We start from the raw sequence: 20,408 nt of genomic DNA on the forward strand, positions 1-20,408 counted from the left end.
TACACGAGACCTGGTGAAATAGTCGCGACCGCCAAATCCCAAAGGCGATGGAAATTGGAAACTGTGCGCGCGCGGACGCAACCAGGAGGGGGAGAAGGGGGGGGGATAGGAAGTTGCGAGGGCGCAGCCGTATATTCTCGCTAGCTGCCAGCTAGCGTCCGTAAGCAAACTTGCACTGTCATTCTGACGTGACGTTCCTGGAAGAAATTTTCCAAATTGCCAAGTAACTTGGAATTCACGTCACAGCGAGTTGAAGGGAGTTAAAGGGCACAAGACGCGGGCGAATCGACCGAATTCTTACTCGTCCGAATTAAATTAAATCGCGAGCAAACCGATCAAGTTGCTTCCTTCGAATCAAATTCATCCAAGTGAAATTGGGTCGCGCGGCGGTTAACTTTGCAAAGAGTCGCGGAATGAAGTGCGACGCTTTGCGCACCGCAGAGATTCCTGAGAAAAGACGCGAAATCGCGTGGGTCGTAGACTAACGTCTCCTTCTAAGAAACGTGTCTCCATCCGTTATAACAGGTTACAGCTCGTGTAGTCCGAGTCCATGGGTCTCTTATGGTATACAACGACCTCAGATATACTCGGTGATTCAAAAGCATCTCCAAAAAGGAGAGAGAGAGAATTTCGATGACGCGTGTTATGTGATGATAGGTTGGTCGATTATTCACACATAACGATGGATTAACAAGAAGAATTGTTGTGACTGAACGAAAACAAGATGGGATATGAGACGATCTTTCTGTTATCGCGGCCGGAAACATTCGTCTAAGACATTCGGCTGCGTTGAAATTCGTTTGAAACAACTGAGAACAATTGAATGAGTAAATAGAAAAATGGAGGAGCGAAACTATTCGGAAAGGCTTCCGATTGAAGTCACTCAGTTTTTCTTTACACTGAGAGAAGAAATATCTATATCCAAATATATATAAAAAGATATTTATTCACACGGCAGTGTGTTAATAACATATTCACTTAAATTTAAATTCTTTTATTTAAGTGGAATAAACAATTTCTTTCATGGAAAGCTATGGTTTCAAGGAAATACATTCCATACAAAAAAATTTCGATACATTATATATAAAAAAATATATATATAAAAGATGTAAAAAGTAAGAAAATGTAATGTGAAAATTGATTTTCTTTAGATATTTTCCTCTCTCTCAACGTAGATTTCTATTATGATTTTTCTAAAGGAGACAAAATCGCTCCGATCGGGAAACGAGATAATTTCTAGATAGTTTCATACCTGTCCAGGAATCTTCCCATTGTCCCACGACAAGGTTTTTGTCTGGTCCCCAGGCACAACAGAAACTTGGTTATACGAATCGAAATGTTGTTTCCTGTGTATAAATATGTTAGCGCCGTTATGATAATATATTTCTAAACGATAAAATATGTATTATGCGGCAAGCGCATCGAAGCTTAAGTTTCGTAACGTGTTAAAGTTGAGTTAATATTCAGCGGTAAATCAGAATTTCGCGTATCCTTACAATTCAATAGAAAGCATGTGACTTTTGGGACACCCTGTGTACATGCCTGAGCTCTCTTCCGTCGTACGTACGATGTGTTAAGTGTATGTGCGTATATGTGTGTTACGTGCCACGGCGGTGTGTGATCGACGTAACGGTTATTCGCCGAAAGTGAGTCTCCCGTGTTTTCCGAGTTTTACTGTCTCTTTCTTCCATACCGCCTTCGCGCGCGATTCTTCTCGAGCGTGTCGCGTGTGTGAATTGCTTTATGCGCGCGAGCCGTCTCGTGGCTGTCTGTCTGTCTGTCTCTGTCTATTTGCTGCTGTCTGGATAAATAGAGGACCACACAGACAAAGAAGAGAGAAACGTTGAAAATGATTTCTTATTTGAAAGTTGCATCTTTATTTTAAGATAATTCTGTATGCGTTTCATCGATACGAAAATCATTGTGTATGGAGAAAATTCATCTGAAAAATATTAACATTCGAGAAATATCGAGAAAAAGCACTGTAGTTTGTCCGCGGCCAGGATATATTCACATTATTTAAAATATTTAAAGGTAGTATGGGAAACTATTTTGCGTACGATATGATTTTTCACGTATTATAACGTCAAAAAGATATATTGGCAATATCTCGGCGATTTATTATTTAAGTTAATTATCATATAAATTTGGACTTTTTTTGTACGAATATATCTTAATTTTGCAATAGAGTATGATATTCCCAGGATGTCCCATTGTTTGTCTTTTTGGAGATATTTAAGGAAAACTCGATAACTTTTTCATTATTTAACTTACGATATTTCGCTGTTTGTCGGAAAAAAAGTAGTACTAGACTCTTTTTACTCTGTTTGGTCTCAAGAATATATTGTCACAATAGCGCCCTAACTTTTGTTAATTTGATGATTTTGAAATTTCCAAAGGTCGATAAGTTAATGAAAGTTAGGGCGTTATTGTAACAATATATTTTTGAGACTAAATAAAGTAAAAAAAGTCTAGTACTATTCCGACAATATTAATCTTTCTCTCACATTTATTAGGACTTTTATCCTCCATTTTATGAATATTATCTGCCCTTAAAATTATGAAAATTATGAACTTTTTTTCAATAAAACACTATATATAAGAGAAATTTAAAAAGTATAACTCCTCTAATGTATTAACGAGGAGCAATTATATATGAGTATAGCTGTTACCATTATTTACATTGTACGTACTTGCATTCCGCTATATGTATATTAGAGCAGTTTTATTTTTTAAGATTTTTTATATATTTTGCTAATAATTGTCAAATGCCAATGATTATATCGTTTACCGTATTGTATATGTATTTCTTCTTTGATATTCATCATTACTTTTCTTTCTACGGCAAGGTCAGCGATGAAGCAAAATTAGCGTTTATTGCGCTCGATACTGTGTTTAACAGTTTTTAATTGTGTTCGGGTCTTGTCCGATCTAAGCTGTCCTTAAAAAACTTCACGCGATATTGAAATATTATCGACACAGAAATAAGGTCTTGTAACTTTTATGTTTAACATTTTCGCAAGAACGCGAGTGCTACGAGAGAAGCAGCGATGGCCATGTTCAAAATTTTTTTAAGGAAACCTGCTCCCAGGTTGAGGGACAGCCGAGAGAACACGGTTGGAAAGTTAAGTAAATCTCTTAAATACACATGTTATACTTGATGGTTATGCGATACACGGTCGTGTATCTTTTGACATAATTTCTTACGGCACGGATTCGTACTTTTCTCTCAACGCTATGATTTGTGAGTAACTGTCGTCTCGACGAGAGGCACGTCCTTGAACTCGAAGGTAAATCTTTCCCTCGTCTTCATCCCTATCAAGAAACCCATACAGGGAACGTTGAAATTCGAGCCTCATTCCAGACTGGATCCCTTTCGTGCACTGCTCACGTCCTCTTTCCCTTTCCCGGTGACAATAGATCACGGGACTTGATCCACATGTATATGTGTGCGCGTGCGTGCATGTGTATGTGTGTCGCTGACCCTTGACACCCTCTCCCCCTGCCACGAACAAAATCACCCTCGGGCGGAAGATAACTGATTGGCAGTCCCTCCAGATCGAATACGACTTTTACTACCCTGCTTCTCTACGGGAAACTGCCCTTTTCTTCTACCCGGCCCTTCATTCTACCCGCGCACGTTTAATACGAACATGGGAGGGCCATGCCGAGAATGCAACAACATACGCTCCCACACGAGGAAAGCAATGGATGCGCGCAATAGCGCAACAATGGTCCAGCAATGAAACGTTTTGATTTCTATAATGGCAGATCCAATATCGCATTTGGTATGTAATTGTTGATGACCACTTCTTCGGAGGGATGCGAGCTGATCTTCACGTTGTGCGTTTCTTTACCTTTGGGAATTTTTCATAATAACGGAAGTAGCTTCCCTTCTTTCTTATTTATTCTTATCGACATTATAAAAGTGCGAGAATGTCAGAATGTAACGAAAGTTTCCGGAAAGGCCAGTTTTCTAAATAACGCTTGTTTACTTAAAAACACACACAAAAGAAAAGGTCTTGTATTCTTATACAGAGTACCGGGACGGCGAAATATCTCGAAAGGCAAGCATTTTAGGGAAAAATGTTTTTCAGACAAAAGCTGCATGGTTTCAAGGAGGACATGAAACAAAAACCTATATCATCTGGTTTACAGATGAAGCCACTTTCGGGATATTCACTGTTCATTACTTTTCGTAAGTGGAAATTCCAATCTTTTATAGTATTTATAGTATCTTTTTCTACCAATTAATTTCAACAACCTTTGTCTGAAACATTTTTTATCTGCCTAATATTTTGTGAGATTTTTCAGGAAAACTTGATAACTTTTTCAGTATTTTTTAACTTACCACATCTCGCTATTTGTCAGAAAAAATATAGTACTAGACGTTTTTGCTTTATTTGATCTCAAGAATATATTGTCACAGTAGCGCCCTGACTTTTGCTCACGACTAATTTGGTGATTTTGAAATTTCCAATGGTCAATAAGTTGACAAAAGTGAAGGCACTACCGTGACAATATATTCTTCCAAATGAAGTAAAAAGGTCTGGTACTATTTTTGCTTCCGACAAATGGTTAGCGAGATATTATAAGTTCAATAGTTAAAGGTAAAATATGTAGAAAAGGGTACACCCAACCGATTTTTTTCATTTTGAAATATGTTGTAAAGGATGAAATTCTGAGTGGCTTTTCCTAATACAATTATATGGGGATCGCTTATAGTTTCTGAGATATTTGACTTTAAACTTTTATAATTGTACATTGAAGTATATTTGAAGTATACAAGCAGTTTTGATTCACTTTAAATATAGGAAACAGTACATATAAGTACATATAAGCGGGAGAGGGGCTCTGCCCCTCCCCCGTATCCCTTCTCCAAACAAATCCTAACCTAACCTAACTTATTGCATCTTTATATATTTTTGGACATTGTTGAAAAAAGTTCTCTTAAGATCTATCACCTGGCTCAACTTAACTTATCATAATGTCTGCATATAATTAGGCGTTGTGGCTTTTAAGGAGATCTTTTCAACATCGCCCAACAATATATAAAGATGCAATAAGTTAGGTTAGGTTAGAATCTTTTTGGGGAGGGGGTGCGGGGGAGGGGCAGAGCTCCTCTCCCGCTTATATGTACTGTTTCCTATATTTCTATGTATACTATGTATTCTATGGATTAACTGTTTGGATTGTACTGTAAATAACGTCAGCTTATGATATCTGGAATTTAATTCCAGGATAATCAAAATTCCAAAACTTTAAAATCAAATATCTCGGAAACTATAAGCGACCCCCCCATATAGTTGTATCAGAAGGTCACCCAGAATTTCATCCTTTATAACATATTTCAAAATGAAAAAAACCGATGAGGTGTGCCCCTTTCTATATATTTACCTCTACTTCAAATATACTTCAACGTACAATTATAAAACTTTAAAGTCAAATATCTCAGAAACTATAAGCGACCCCCGTATAATTGTATCAGGAAAAGTCACTCAGAATCCTTTCATCCTTCATAACATATTTCAGAATGAAAAAAATCAGTGAAATGTACCCTTTTCTATATATTTTACCTAGTTAAATATTGAAGTAATTCATGTCCCCCTCGAAAGCGCCTACAACTTTTGTCCGAAACATTTCTTTCAGAAAATGCCTCGAGATATTTCGCCGTACCGATACCTTTCCGTACGCCCTGCATAATGCGAGAGATACGTATCAGGACAGTAAACGGGAGCGAGACGACGATGTCGGTGAAAAAATGCTGAGACGGAATTAATATCTTACGTGATACCGCCAAGTGTGTCACCTGCCTGACGCGCTCGCATCCGATGATGCAAACGTACGTTTCATTCATCTCGCGCGAGTCTGCGCGGACTCCGACAGATTCCAACAGCTTTCTCACGTACACACGTGAAGCACGCGCGCGCGCGCTTTGTATAAGCGTACAAGCAAGACGTCGCGCCGCACGTGTGTGACTATTTTCGCTGCCGAGCGTTCGTCACTTTTCTGTGGCGTTATGCCGCTTTAGTCGCGTTAATTCGCTAACTCGCACGTACGCGGCCGCGCACCGCGCCAGCCGCATCGAGCCGAGCGGCGCTAATACATTATGTAAACCCCCGACGATTACCGCGTCAAGTCTAATTATGTAGCACGGTGAAACGTCTCTTCGGCCATTGTACCTCTCGGATGCCATTGCAGCTGAGATGCCTCGCGTATTCCGGTAATCCTGTTTCTCTCTGTAACAAAAGGATACGGATCGGCGGCGGCACACGTTCTAGTCCTGCAGGGAGTGAAATTACTTCAAATGGAGTAAACTCGGATTAAAGATGGCTGTAATATAATATTCATAATATTATTATTTCGAATAGTCTATGCACACGCATAGTAACTACTGTAAATATCTATTATTTTTGAGAATGACTACAAGAACGCAATCGCCGCTTAGCAATTGTCGGATTTTTATTACAACAATTATTAAGGACTGTGGCCATCTTATCCGAGTTTACTTCTATATGTCGTAAAAATATAATGAATTGGCTCAAATATAGACCGCGATGAAGTATTAAGTACTTCTAGCAGATGCATCAGTGGCTCCAAAAGTCAGTGTTTGATGTCCGATTCAATTCGGAGTCGAACTTTCCGACTCCGAATTGAATCGGTAAAATTTGACTGATTCTGCTTTATTAAATAAAAAAGGAAGAGATTTCTTTCTTTTAATAGTTATAAAAAAGAACCTCCTGTGTAACTGTGTGTACATTTTTCTTATTTTTCATTGGCAATTGCTTATTATTTTAGAAACGTCAATTTATAACAAGGATGGAAGAGAGATTGAGCGAAAGGGAACGTAACGGAGAAAATATTTTACAGTTTCTTTTGTAGAATTTCTCCTCCATTTTGCATTTCGCGTTTTCTAGAAGTATAGAAAGACTATCGCCGGTAGAATTATAACATTTTTTAAATATCAGATTTCAATTTTTGTAAAGTATAAATAGCATATATAAAACGGAAGATTAATACAATAAATGGTGGTCACCAGTGGACTAACGTCCATATTTTCGCATCTCACTAATTTATACGTAAAACATAACAAATTGCGTATGAGAAATTAAATATGTAATGAACAGAGAACCGATGGACATCGAACGAGCTGAACGATGAATATATACATGACGAAAATTGCACTTATTTATCGTATCTTTGTTGATAGAAAATCGAGTTGAATATTGGAGTAATCAACGTGGCAGCTGATTAAACGTGTTGATGAATTCAGGCAGAATGCGTCGATGCGTACCTCGGTTAGAATATTCTGGCTAGAAGTAGTAAGTTTTACCCAGGGTTGGGTAAGTTACTTTGTAAAAGTATCTAGTCACAGCTACATTCTTTTTCACTGAAAAAACTAACTAGTCACAATTACTGACCTTCAGAAATAACATGCTACAGTTATAGTTATCTAGAAAGTAACGCAATAGCGCGCGTTTTCCAAACGCAGTCATTAAATTAGTCATTAAATTAGTTACTAGTTATCACACAAATGTGACCAAGTTAAGTTACAGTTATAGACGGAAAAGACGGAACGAAGTTAAGTTGTAGTTACTGAAAACCAAGAAAAAAAGAATTGTAACTGCAACTTCGTTACAAGTAACGAGTTACTTATCCGATCCTGGTTTCACCTGGTAACAATGGCTGCATTCAGCAGACTCAACAGTTGGACAACATTACTAGATTTTCCACTGAATCTCGCTCCTGATTGGTAAATATTTCTGGTTCTATGAAGAATCTAAAAGAATGCTCCAATCACAGACAATAATCACTAAGCGCTCTCTGATCACTTTGTTCTACTGAACGCGGCCAATGACTGCATTCAGCAGACTCAACAGTTGGACAACATTACTAGATTTTCCACTGAATCTCGCTTCTGATTGGTAAATATTTCTGGGTCTATGAAGAATCTAAAAGAATGCTCCAATCACAGACAATAATCACTAAGCGCTCTCTGATCACTTTGTTCTACTGAACGCGGCCAATGGCTGCATTCAGCAGACTCAACAGTTGGACAACATTACTAGATTTTCCACTGAATCTCGCTTCTGATTGGTAAATATTTCTGGGTCTATGAAGAATCTAAAAGAATGCTCCAATCACAGACAATAATCACTAAGCGCTCTCTGATCACTTTGTTCTACTGAACGCGGCCATTATCTCTGTGTAGCGACGAAAGTGTAAAGGCCATTGCACACAAAATATATATGCATAGCTGCATATACGTAGCATAGGGCCATCTCGACCAATGAGCATCTAGCATAGAGTAGCCATATTGATTTACATAACATAGCATAAATATAAGCATAACATGTGCATGGCAAACGAAAAGTTCCATAAGAACGAGATTTCTATACATTGAGTCTATGCACATCCAATCAAATCCTAGATGTAATGTCTCACCGAAAGTTCGAGAAGAACACTATTAACGCTGATTCACATTTCGAACGCAGCCTAATATAGCAATCCTATTTTATTTTTGCAGATGAGCTTGCAATAAGTCTACTAACATATAAAAAGTAGAAACACTCATTCGAGTGTATTTAAAGAATATTATTGCATCTTCTTTTAACTCTTGAAAGAGATGTTCGAGATCACCAAATTGTGGTCGGAGCCATATATCTCGGTCGTACCCATAATCGTTTTTCATTTCGTTTATTATGTCTACGTTTTCAAATTTTATAACACGCCGATATTACTGCAATATACATATAATCGTCCATGTCCAATATTATCAACGAGATTAAGCAAAATCTCTTGGCAACTTCTCCTCATACTACTCACAAATTTCAAACTTGACATATATCATGAATATTTAGGTTAGAAGTATATTCTTGAATAATACTTGTTGTCCCTCGATTCTCATTGGTCGAGCTTTATGCTATGCTCATTTGTGTAGGTATAGGTTGTATATCTTTCTTATGCTTATGTTATGTTATGTTCGTGTTCCATGCATTTTGTGTGCGATAGCCTTAAAGCTTTCTTGTCGGGAGAATTTTTCGGTTTACCTCCTCATCTCGTATTCGAAAATCATTGCGTGACGGCATTATGAAACTCCACGATGATGCATCGTTTAAACTCACTCACTCGAGCACCGCGCGGCGCTGCAGCACTCCTGCGCATCGAGTCCTCGAGTTCCCGGGGGGGGGGGGAGGGGAGGGGGGAGTGCGTGCATCGCGAAGCACTCTCGCTCTCGCGCGCGGATATCATTGTTTATCGGTAGCAATAATGACGGCTAGATTGCTCTCGGCGGGCATATTGGATCGCATTCGAGTGGCGGCAGCTGCGGCTGAATTTACATTCGGCAACACGTCGCCGGAACACGAGGGTGAAATAAATTTCGCCGTGCGATCGCCCTCACGTAAGAGCGTCGTCAATTAAAAGGCTACTTCGGCATTGTTCGGCGTTGGCTCTTAATTAGAACCATCGTCAGCGCGTGAAGATGATTAATAACACCATAACGATCGGTAAAGCGAGCTGCGCGGGGTGGAGGGGGGGGGGGCCGGACAGGCCGATTATCGCTCGTAATCTCGACTGCGACTGCGAAATAAAATCGAGCGTAACGTTCATCGCGGACCAGTGAACTGTGTGTACTGTCCTGAAAAACTCGCTCGAATGAGAGGAAACGTGGCACGAGAGGACGAAATAAACAGTTTGTCATTTCCTCTTCAGGTTGGGAAAACATCGGCTGCGTTCAGTGACACATCGGCCGTAAAGATGCGACAGTAGTGTAAGCTCTACGTTTATGGCGGAGCTTAATGGCGTTGGTGAAATTGGTGCTTTGCAGCAAAAGTGGTAGGAAATCGGTCACTAGTGAAAATTCACTGAACTCCTATTATATAGTATAGAGACGCTTTACCGTCCTGAACTGCCAAACTCTTCAAACGTCTCTCTCCTATCATCCTAATCGAAGGCAACGATGCAGGCAACTTATCCGTGAATTTTAAATCATAACTTCTTTTTTATTCTGCCGGTTGCTCGAGTAATTTTGCGATTGCACAGCGTTCATCAGCTTTGTTCCGCGTACTGAAGGCGGTTCATCGAATCACTGTTCATGAGGAGTTTACATCTGGTCTATCAGTCTGAACTTATCCGAAGCATTCGTCAAGAGCAACAACTTACAAAATACCATGATTACTCCGTTGTGGTAACAAATGATTTGTTACCTATGATTTGTTGCTTTAGCCAACAATTTTGTAATTCTTCCAGTTTTCCAGATAACTGGATACTTGTTCAGCATACTCCAAAAAAGTTTGTATACCCAATTATTCATTTGTGATTATTTATAACAAATCAAAGTTGAAACAAAATGCTTTTTCAGGGAAAAATCGATCCCTCGGAAAGTATTGAATGTAGAGGTCTGAAATTTTCACCGAATATTTTTCTGATCTTGTACAAAAACATATATATTTTTTTCAGTATTTTTTTGCAGATTACATTCTTTTTTATAAACAAATATTTCTACAAAAACGGCCGAAATTTGATTTTTTGCACTTTTTAGCTCTATTTTCTTGGTTTTTTTCATTCTGTATCTCCATCTTATCAATATTATTTTACTCAAAAATGAATGTTTAATCTCTAGTAAGAACAGATGTATCGCATCTCCAGCGATGCGTATTTGTTAAAATTACAAATAACGACAAATGTCTTGTTGCGGTAACCGTTTGATTTGTTCCCCATACAATTATCAAATGGCAATATACACGTTCCGCCAATTAGTCACTGCAAGGCATGACTCTACAGTTACACACTGAGAAAAAAGGTTTTTGTCAGGTTAGATTAGGTTAACAGAACAGCAGTAATCGCAACAAATGGTTTGTTAATGTGGGACAGCCAATGACTCCGTTGTGGTAACAAATGATTTGTTACCTATGATTTGTTGCTCTAGCCGACAATTTTATAATGGGAACAAATCCCCATCGCATTCCCAGCGATGTAGATGTTTGTTAAGATTATAAATAACGAAAAATGGTTTGTTGCGGTAGTTGTTTGATTTGTTCCCCGTACAATTATCAGACAGTAAAAACGTTCATTTGTTGTGACGACAGAAGTCCTTTTCGCACGTACTTTACACATTGTTTCCTCTTGCACCTACCATTTCATGTATATTGCGATGGCTGAAGATGATCATATACGTACATGACCGAGATGTTCTCTTTAATTGTACTTGTACATAATTACGTAACCCTTTCGCTGTTAATGGGAAGTATACTTCCCACTCTTTCTTGATTCAATTTTGCGTTGTAAATCATACAATTTCGAAGAACTAATCGGGGATTTGAGTTTTCCAGATAACTGAATACTTGTTCAACATACTCCAAAAAGGTTTTCATAGCCAATTATTCATTTGTGATTATTTATAACAAATCAAAGTTGAAACAAAATGCTTTTTCAGGGAAAAATCGATTCCTCGGAAAGTATTGAATGTAGAGGTCTGAAATTTTCACCAAATATTTTTCTGATCTTGTACAAAAATACATATTTTTTTCAGTATTTTTTTGCAGATTAGATTTTTTTTTATAAGCAAATATTTCTACGAAAACGGCCGAAATTTGATTCTTTTGGCACTTTTTAGCTCTATTTTCTTAGTTTTTTCATTCTGTATCTCCATCTTATCAATATTATTTTACTAAAAAATGAATGTTTAATCTCTAGTAAGCATAAATATGCAGTATTGAACATTTTCCCACATAAATTTTTTCCAGCTCGATCGAGTTCCATCGTCTAGAATCATATGTTCTTATTACGACCTGGTCATTATTTAATTGGATATTGGAATTTTCATTAATTTTCTACATCATGATCGCCGTATTGAGTCCGCCATTTTGAATTGTGCAAATCTGACTTTAGATTCGTAATCGGCGACCCGAGAAAAACGTAGGACTACCAAATATTTTAATAATTCCCTCAAGGGAAGTTAATTCAGCAGTGAAAGGGTTAAGCAAATCTTTATTTGCAAATAATATCTGCAATCTCGGCCCTTACTGTCGCTGTATACTTTCATTTTTCAATAAACTCGGTTAATTATGGGACTCGCGAATTATGATCTTTACCCGCCGCCATCCGCCAATATGGATTTCGCTGTCGCCGAGATTTGTCGAAGCTCGTGCTTCCCGATTCGGCCGGCCTTTCGCGATCCTCCTCCGTCCATTCAATTTCCGCGAGCAATGCCAGACCCGAGAGAGAGAGCGACAGATTGTCATGCATCGAGGAACGATAGGCAGGTCGACGTGCCGTTCCGTCCCTCCCAATCGTCTCTCCGTCCCTTTCCGGCGATTTCCAACGGAGAGGGCGGAATTCGGTCCTATCATCGCACGCGCATATATTCGCATGACCGCGGTAAGGGCCGGTCGAATGAAGGCAGGTCAGTTATGCGAAAGCATGCGAGACACCGATAAAATCGCTCATGTCCGCGCGCGCGTCTTGCCACGTCGCTGCAAGTATCATTTATTTCCGTCATTACCGCGTTATGCAATTAAAATGCGGATGTATAATGCATGAACGGCACAGTGTGAGGGTCATCGTCGTCGTCGTCGTCGTCGTCCTCGTCGTCTCGTCGTCGTTTCGTCGTCGTCGTCGTCGTCGTCGTCGTCGTGTTTCGGTTCTCGCAGGAGGCCACTACGGCGCCATTGATGCGCGTATACTCGATAAAAGCGCAAAGCGGTCGCGACGCGAAATCAATTTTGCGTGTGCACACAGATATATGTCCGTTGCGCAACGGCGCGTTTTGACAATGAGACGCATTTATCGTTGCCGTTGCTCGGCGCGGCGTCTCCGACGGCCGCGCGTTCTCGTCGGATTTCTCTGTAGACGGGAAAAGTTTGGCGTGTAAGAATATAGGTCTGCCCTCTTTTTAACTGAACTATGTTGCACTCTTTGCTGTTAGAGTGATACAAGCGTGTGGAGAGGGTCAATATAACGCCTTCCATTTCCGGTGAGAGTATTTCGGCTCGACGCAGTGAAAGAGAGAAAGACGGGGGGGGAGGGGGAGAGAGAGAGGGGGAGAATCATTAATATCACTCAATATGTGAAGCACAGAGAATGCGTTATCACGTTTGCAATGCACGGTGCATTAGCCGACAAAGTAGATCTATAGCGCGAACGCGAAACGCGAAACACGATTTTTATTATTAAAACTTTACAGCTGCACAGCGTTATGAATGTATCATTTATTGAGCGCTTGAAGGAGCAAATAAATAATCTTTCATTGCAATAGCTTTATGTTAATGTTCAAACGGAGTGTGTACACGAAGAAAATTTTATAAAAATTGTAAAGTGTCTCGTAACCTCCCCCCCCCCGATTGGAGGGGTCCAAGGAACATATCAACGTTCTGTCTGAATTCGTTATCCTTTCTTGCCGTGTGTGCCATTTATATCTTAGAAACTATAGTCTACTAGTAAAAAAAATTGTACTATGTTTCTTAGCAAAATAAACTCCACCGAGTCTATTCCTGTATTACAAAATGATAAGATTGAAGTGATGACTGGAGATCGAAGATTGAGCGATAAGATTGAAAAGGATTTAAAGGGCAAGATCTGTAACTTTATATAGTTGTGAAGTGTAAAAAAACCCCTGGTTTCTTTTAAAGTGAATCAATGCGAATGATTCACTTCTGATTACGTCGATGAGAGAAGCTCTTATCTCATCGATAAATCAATGAGTATTTGTTGATTTACAGTGTCAGTGTGCTTTTGCTGCTGCTTCGTCTTTTGCTAAACAATCAGTGATTTCGACCGGTAGAAGCGGGATTTCACTGCAAATTCTGCAACACAAAAATTCGTTATATAGACCGTCTACGAGTGCCTAACTTTTTGCGGCAGCGATAAGATCAATGACTTTCATTGCGTCTTGCGCGAGATGATACTGTTTGTATTTCTTCATTAATATTTCTGCAAACTTCATTAATAGTTGAGACATAATCGCCTACACTGCACATTACCCTGATCTCTTCAGCCAAATTTTATCAATCGCTATAGTTACTTATTAATTATTAGCTTTATCACGGTAACAATTATAATACTAGTTACAAGCATCGCGTTTCAGTGAAGAATACACCGATTGTACTTTGGAAAGTAATTTTCACCGCATGCTGAAACTATTTCCTGCCGGCTGGCAGGTACAACACGTGACGTGCTACTCGATCAATTTTTTCCAAATTTTCCACGCTACAAAGTGGAAGTTCTTAATTCAATCTTTCTTTATCCCCCATATTGAAGTCACGACGTTTGGCGCTCACTTTCTTGTCGTCACCCTCGGGATCTTGCCAATGCAATAAAGAAGAGCTAACAAAGTTTGACAGTTCGCAAAAATGAATTAGCGCAGCGCTCCCGAGCGCGCGTTGCACTATACGACTCCCGCAAACTTTTCATCTTCGAAGTGGATAGACGAGTTGCTTTCCAAGGTTCCGGATACCTTGTATAAAACGGACAACCGAAATACATGCGAATCTTGACTCTTTGATAATAGACGATGCACGCGAGTACGCGAGAGAATAGAATGACTCATTCTATTCTCTCAAAGTGCGCCGCGCTCGGGCAGTATTAATTTATTTAAAAAGTCATACAACATCGCTACTGCCCAGAAGTCTTTAGAAAATCCTTGAGTATGTTCAAAACTGTACGAAACATATTTCAGATGAAAGAGAACCATGAGATCTCGGCTCGCGTCTCGTACTATTCTCTCAAAGTACGCCGCGCTCGGGCAGTATTAATTTATTTAAAAATCGTACAACGTTGCTAGTGCCTAGAATTCTTTAGAAAGAGTTTTGATATGCTAAGAACTGTACGAGACATACATATTTTAGATAAACGAGAAGAACTACGAGACTTCCGCTCGCGTCTCACACTATTCTCTCAAAGTACGCCGCGCTCGGGCAGTATTAATTTATTTAACAATCGCACAATCATGCTAGTGCCCGGAACTCTTTAGAAAACTCTTTTTTATGCTCGAAACTATTTGAAAACTCTCCTGGAAAGGCCAGAACTCTAAGATCTTGATGGCATCTCAAGTCGGTACGCTTATTACTATGTTATCATTAATCTTCTTTTTAATTATAATCATTCTTTTTTGCTTTTATGGAGCAGAACTCTTTATGGAACACTCTTGTGGAACTGTAAATTTGGCGAAATCTCACAATGTATGGGCGCACATTGTCCACGTAGGACAAAGTGAGACACGCAGCGTGAAGCTGGCTGGTCTCAGTTTGTTCGAAGCGGTTCTTTTGCTTGAACCTATCAGGAACTATAAGAACTGTTAGAAAAGAAGCCAGAACTCTCAATAGATTGTGACTTTCCACCAAATGAGATGCCACACGCGACAACTATTCGGAATTCGCCAAAGTTTCGTGAAGGTGAATCAGCAGACGGCGCCGCGGCCGCTTACTCCCGCTCGTCGCGCGTTCCATCGTTTGACTAACTATACGCCGTTGGTTTCGCTCAGCATTGCGTAAACGTTGCGCGCTATCGTAACGTGGAAAGGTCAGTGTCTGTTTCTCCCGGCGTGACGCGATCGTTCGTTCGCTTGTTCACGCGCGACACGGCGCGATTCCCGAAATATCCGCGTCGGCTGGAAAGAGTCGGTCGAGGAAGATCGACGACGACAATCGTCGTCGTTCGGCCTTATCCGTCGGCTCTCTCTCTCTCTCTCTCTCTCTCTCTCTCTCTCTCTCTCTCTCTCTCTCTCTCTCTCTCTCTCTCTCTTTTCTCTCTCTCTCTCTCTCTCTCTTTTCTCTCTCTCCTCTCCCATCCGCCCCCTCTTTCTTTCTTCTCCTTTTCGGCTACTTTATATAGCCGCGGGATAATTTACGAATGCTGATGTACGACGGAACGCGCGAGAGAACGCGTTGTTTTTTGCGTGACATGAAACCACCGGTTTGTGAATGAGGAGGAGCGAATGCAATGACCGCGTGCTCGGGTACTTTTTAGCGCGTTTTTTCCAGGTATCATGACGACGCGGAAGGCTGTGAAATAAAGCGGCTATTAATGGGCCCGCGTGCATGCGTCGCGCGTGTATGTGCGTGTGCATATTTTGTCACACGTCCTTATCTGTGTATTTTCATTCACATTTTCGCCGATCGATCGGCGAGCGCAATGAGCCGGCTTTTGTCCGATCCTCATCCCGTATTTAGGGGTAAACTTGAATAAGATGACCGTACAAAAGAGGAGAATCTGCAGTAATTACTAAACAGTAGTTTTTTCGTATAGTCATTCTCGAAGATAATTGATATTCACGGTGGTTTATGTGCGTGCACTAATAATACGAAATAACAACATTGGGAATATTATATCGTGGCCTGAATCTTACCCGAATTTATTTTAATTTATGAATCGCACATCGAGCGAACGCGTGTATCCTTCTAAATTTGCGCAGTTCCTAATACATAGACTCGTACACGATTTGTGTGTGAGACTAATTTTTTAAATAATCGGATATATCATTATCATCTTCATTTCTAGCGTGAACTTTGATTTCCAGTAGAACTGTCCGTGCACGTAAACTTGTTAAAAAAACGTCGGTCTTAAAGGCCGATATTAGAATCAGGGAAGATAAAGGAGTGCGAGATAGCAGCGTCTATCAACAATCGTAATCAACTCTCGTTTTAATCCCAGCGATACCAAAGCGGAAAAGTGGAACGACAAATATTAATTATCCGTGATAAGATAGCAAAACATTCGACACTAGTACTAGTAGTACGTAGATATAAAGTATTTTTGAGTACACACACACACACACGCACTATATATTTTGAATGAACAAAGTGCAATGACTTTTCCCGGCGTGAGAATTCAGCGTCGAATATCAAATCTCCCCTGGATGAATTTGACTATCCAATTTCCCGAGGCATTCGCGTTTCGTTTTTCACCCTGCGTGTTTCCCGATCCGCTTGCAAATTAGCGAAACGCTACGGGCTCGATCGGTCGATCGGCTGTTCGATCAGGTCGGTTGGTTGGCTCGAAGCCTCGACACTGGAGGCCGTAGAATCGAAAACGACGGCGGGACCAGGCCAATTGACAATGTCTGGGTCTGTAATTAAGTTTGCGTTGGTGGTAACGTCATTACTTGGTAAGCTTGCAATTTCCTCGTGGCTGCAGCTCGCCGCTGCCGCTGCCGTCGTCGTTGTCGTCGTCGTCATCATCATCATCGTCACCGTCACTACTCTCGTCGTCGTCGTCGTTCTCGACTCCAACCGGTTCCCTCCGTGGCGCTTCGCAGTCGTCGGGAAGCTCGCTTTTCTAGTCGACCGAACGAGGGAGCGCGCGAGCGAGCAAAGAGCAAACTCGTCGTTCCGCTTGTAACCGGAGGAAGAAAAAGGTGCGAGCGGAACGGAAGGAGGGACAACGACGGGAGGGAGATGGGACGGGATGGAAATTGTCCCTATTTGGATAAGTTGTACTACCGTTTTGTAATGGGGCATTAAAGGCGACACACGCGGAATTTCTACCGACATAATGGTCGTGTTTGAACGTGCTACGTTTGAACCGCCTCGCGGAGAAACCCGTGACGATATTTTTATATTGTTCGCTCCATGCGTACCTGGTTGCCTGCGTAGCTGGTATCACATTGGACGCATTTTTAGCGTGTAAGGAACCGCGCTGTAACGGCGTAACGATAAACACCTCGCGATAAATCTGGGAACGATAGATTACATATTCTCACAATTGAGTCTCAAGTCTTAAAATTCTCCTAACCCTTTGATGCCCGACTTGTTTACAAGCGTTTTAAGACTAAAATTTGAGCTTTGCTGAACTGAGACTATAAGTAGTGATAACCGAAAAAAATATCAGAATTTTACATCTACGAAAAATTACCTTTACCAAGCAGAAACTACTCCCAGAAGCGAAAAATGGCCGCCTGATCGGTTAAATTTTTTTTTTGTTTAATTTTAATAATTTTATATCATACCTAATGGTTGGAAAAATTCCTCGAAACATAAAACTCATATTCAGAACTTGATCTTTATTTATCCGGAATGGAATATATAATAAATGAGTATATGAAGTTCCGCTTTTCGTTTGTTGGTTCGTTGGTTTGGTTTTTTTTTGTCGTTCGTTTTTTGTTTATTGGTAAATATGACTTGGATCCTAAAAGCATGTACGAAATGAGCAATCTATGCAGAGAAAAATGAAGGGTAATTTATACGACATAACTCTGATAGTCAGCTTGACATTTTTCAGCTGAAACTTTACTACATTTGTGTGTGAGTGAAGTTTATCATTCAGATCATGTCAAGCTTACTATTTCAGAAGAATATCTTATAGATCACCATTTAGATAGTCAATCGTCCCTTCATTTTTCGCCGCATAAAAAGGGCTGTAGGTCACCTCAGGTTTCACGAAAATAGCTTGATTTCTTGATTTTCGTGTTCACCATATTGGATTCGCCATTTTGAATTTCTGAATCTCTGTTAATTTCACATTTTGCATCTGAGAAAGCTTCCAAATGTATAAAATTATAACAGATACCAATCTATTCATTTATAGTGCACTTCTAGATGTCAGTAACAATGCTAACTATGCTTACTTGGAATTTGACAAAACATGGTATCATTAAAACTGAGCTAAAAACAGACTAAACCGAATCCACATACAATCTATATATCACTTTTTAGAAGAAGAATTCACCTTTACAGTGGCGCAAAGAAAACGAAAATATCTCCTTTTTTGACTAAGTTATGGATTCTTAAATGCGTTTCTATAGTTAACTATAGTTACCAGTAGGCGTTAAAGGGTTAAAGTAGAATGTATTTTACGAAAAATATGTATCAAATATTTCGCTGACCGTCCTTCCCTCGGTTCCAACTCTAAACGAAAACTGTAGATACCACGAGACTTTTGTATGTATTCTGACAGATGCGCAACTGCTTATCACCTGCGCTCTAAATCTTTTTGGAAAATCTGAAATCTGAATCTTGCTTCTTTCGTGTTTATCTCACGTAGAATTATCGTTTATTTTTAGCATTGTTTCTCCACTACAAACCTCCTTGGCCAATGCAAATAATGCTTTACTTTCACACTACAATAAAATACTTACGGTATCTGCAATTTTCGTTTAGAGTTGAAACTAAGGAGAGAACAGACAGCAAAACATTTTATATTTTTGGTTGGTACGTAAATTCTATTTTGATAGAATTTCAAGATTTGAGATTTATTTTATGAATATTTTTTAAAAGATAAAAATGTGGTGACTTAAAGATTTTTCGGCAATGTGCGGGAAGAATCATCAACAATCCTAGTTAAAATTGAATATCTCTCATTGGACATCTCCCTAACCACGAGATAGTGTAATTTTGTGCCTAACATCACTATTAATAGTAGAACATTCACTGCTCCTAGCGACTAAATGGTTAAGTAAAAAAAATTATAATTATGAGATGATAAATCATAACCAATTACCATAACAAAACGTTCATTTTTGTTCTTTGCCCTTTCTTAAATAAGACGATCTTAATTTCAATTTGCTATCTAAGTTTAAAGCATTAGAGCGACCAGGATATACAAGGCGTGTTAAAAAAAAGTGGGTTAGTTATTAGTATATAATTATATCCTTTTCGTTAAGACAAACAGAAAAGTTCCTATAAATATGATGCTTAAAAGTAAAAGAATTAATTTTCATGCTAACGTATGGTAATATACGCAAAATAATATCGATTGAAATGCTTTTCAGAAATTAAAAGATAAACGAAAATGAAAGAAGATATTCCAAATAAAGAAGAATCAAACGTTTATGCTCTTCAACACAAAAACGTATTTAAAAGGATGTTGAAAATGACGCTCCCAACTTCAATACGCGTGTAGCCGCGAGGGATTCAAAACTTGTACAAGATGGGCAAGGCTCTTCATAGATGCGCCTCCTCCTGACAACGTTTTCCAGTGCGCAATTTCCTCGAGTAAAACCACCGCTCTGTCTTTGTGTTGCAGTGGCGTCGCAGCCTCATGCGAATGCAGCAGCAGCGGCACAAGCGACATCACGGAACCGGGTTCTCCGTGCAGCACCAGCAGCGACGAAGGGGTAGCGATACGCGGCACATCCGCCAGTCCACTGCCGTCCCTGCCCAAGCTGGCGGCGTCGTCGCAGGTTGGTACCAGGCCCCAGTGGCCCTGGACCCCACCGTTGGCGGCGACCGCCTGTTCTACGTACAAGAGGCTGAGGGGCGAGCCAGAGGCTGGCGCCCTCGCCCGTTCCGGAGTCGCCGCCGACCCCACGTCCAGAGGGGCCGCCAAGGGGAACGGGAAGAACACCGGTGGTCAGCATCATCACGAGTCGCAGGGAAAGATTACGGAGTACTTTAAGACCCAGATCAAGCCGCAGCAGCAGCCGAAGGTTGGTACGAAGCTCGAGACGAAGTCTGAAATCCCGAGTTCGAGAT

General features: G+C 40.1%; 1 protein-coding gene across 1 annotated transcript in view; it reads left to right on the forward strand.

The window, feature by feature from the left end:
- The window catches only part of jing (AE binding protein 2 jing), a 177,450-nt gene that overhangs the window by 147,123 nt on the left and 9,919 nt on the right, over window positions 1-20,408 (forward strand). The window contains exon 2 of the mRNA XM_011139039.3: window positions 19,960-20,362. Coding sequence (XP_011137341.1) covers window positions 19,960-20,362 — 403 coding nt within the window. The remainder of the gene's footprint in view (window positions 1-19,959; window positions 20,363-20,408) is intronic.

Source organism: Harpegnathos saltator, unplaced genomic scaffold, assembly GCF_003227715.2.
Source record: "Harpegnathos saltator strain DR-91 unplaced genomic scaffold, Hsal_v8.6 scaffold8, whole genome shotgun sequence".
In the NCBI taxonomy this organism is placed as follows: domain Eukaryota; kingdom Metazoa; phylum Arthropoda; class Insecta; order Hymenoptera; family Formicidae; genus Harpegnathos; species Harpegnathos saltator.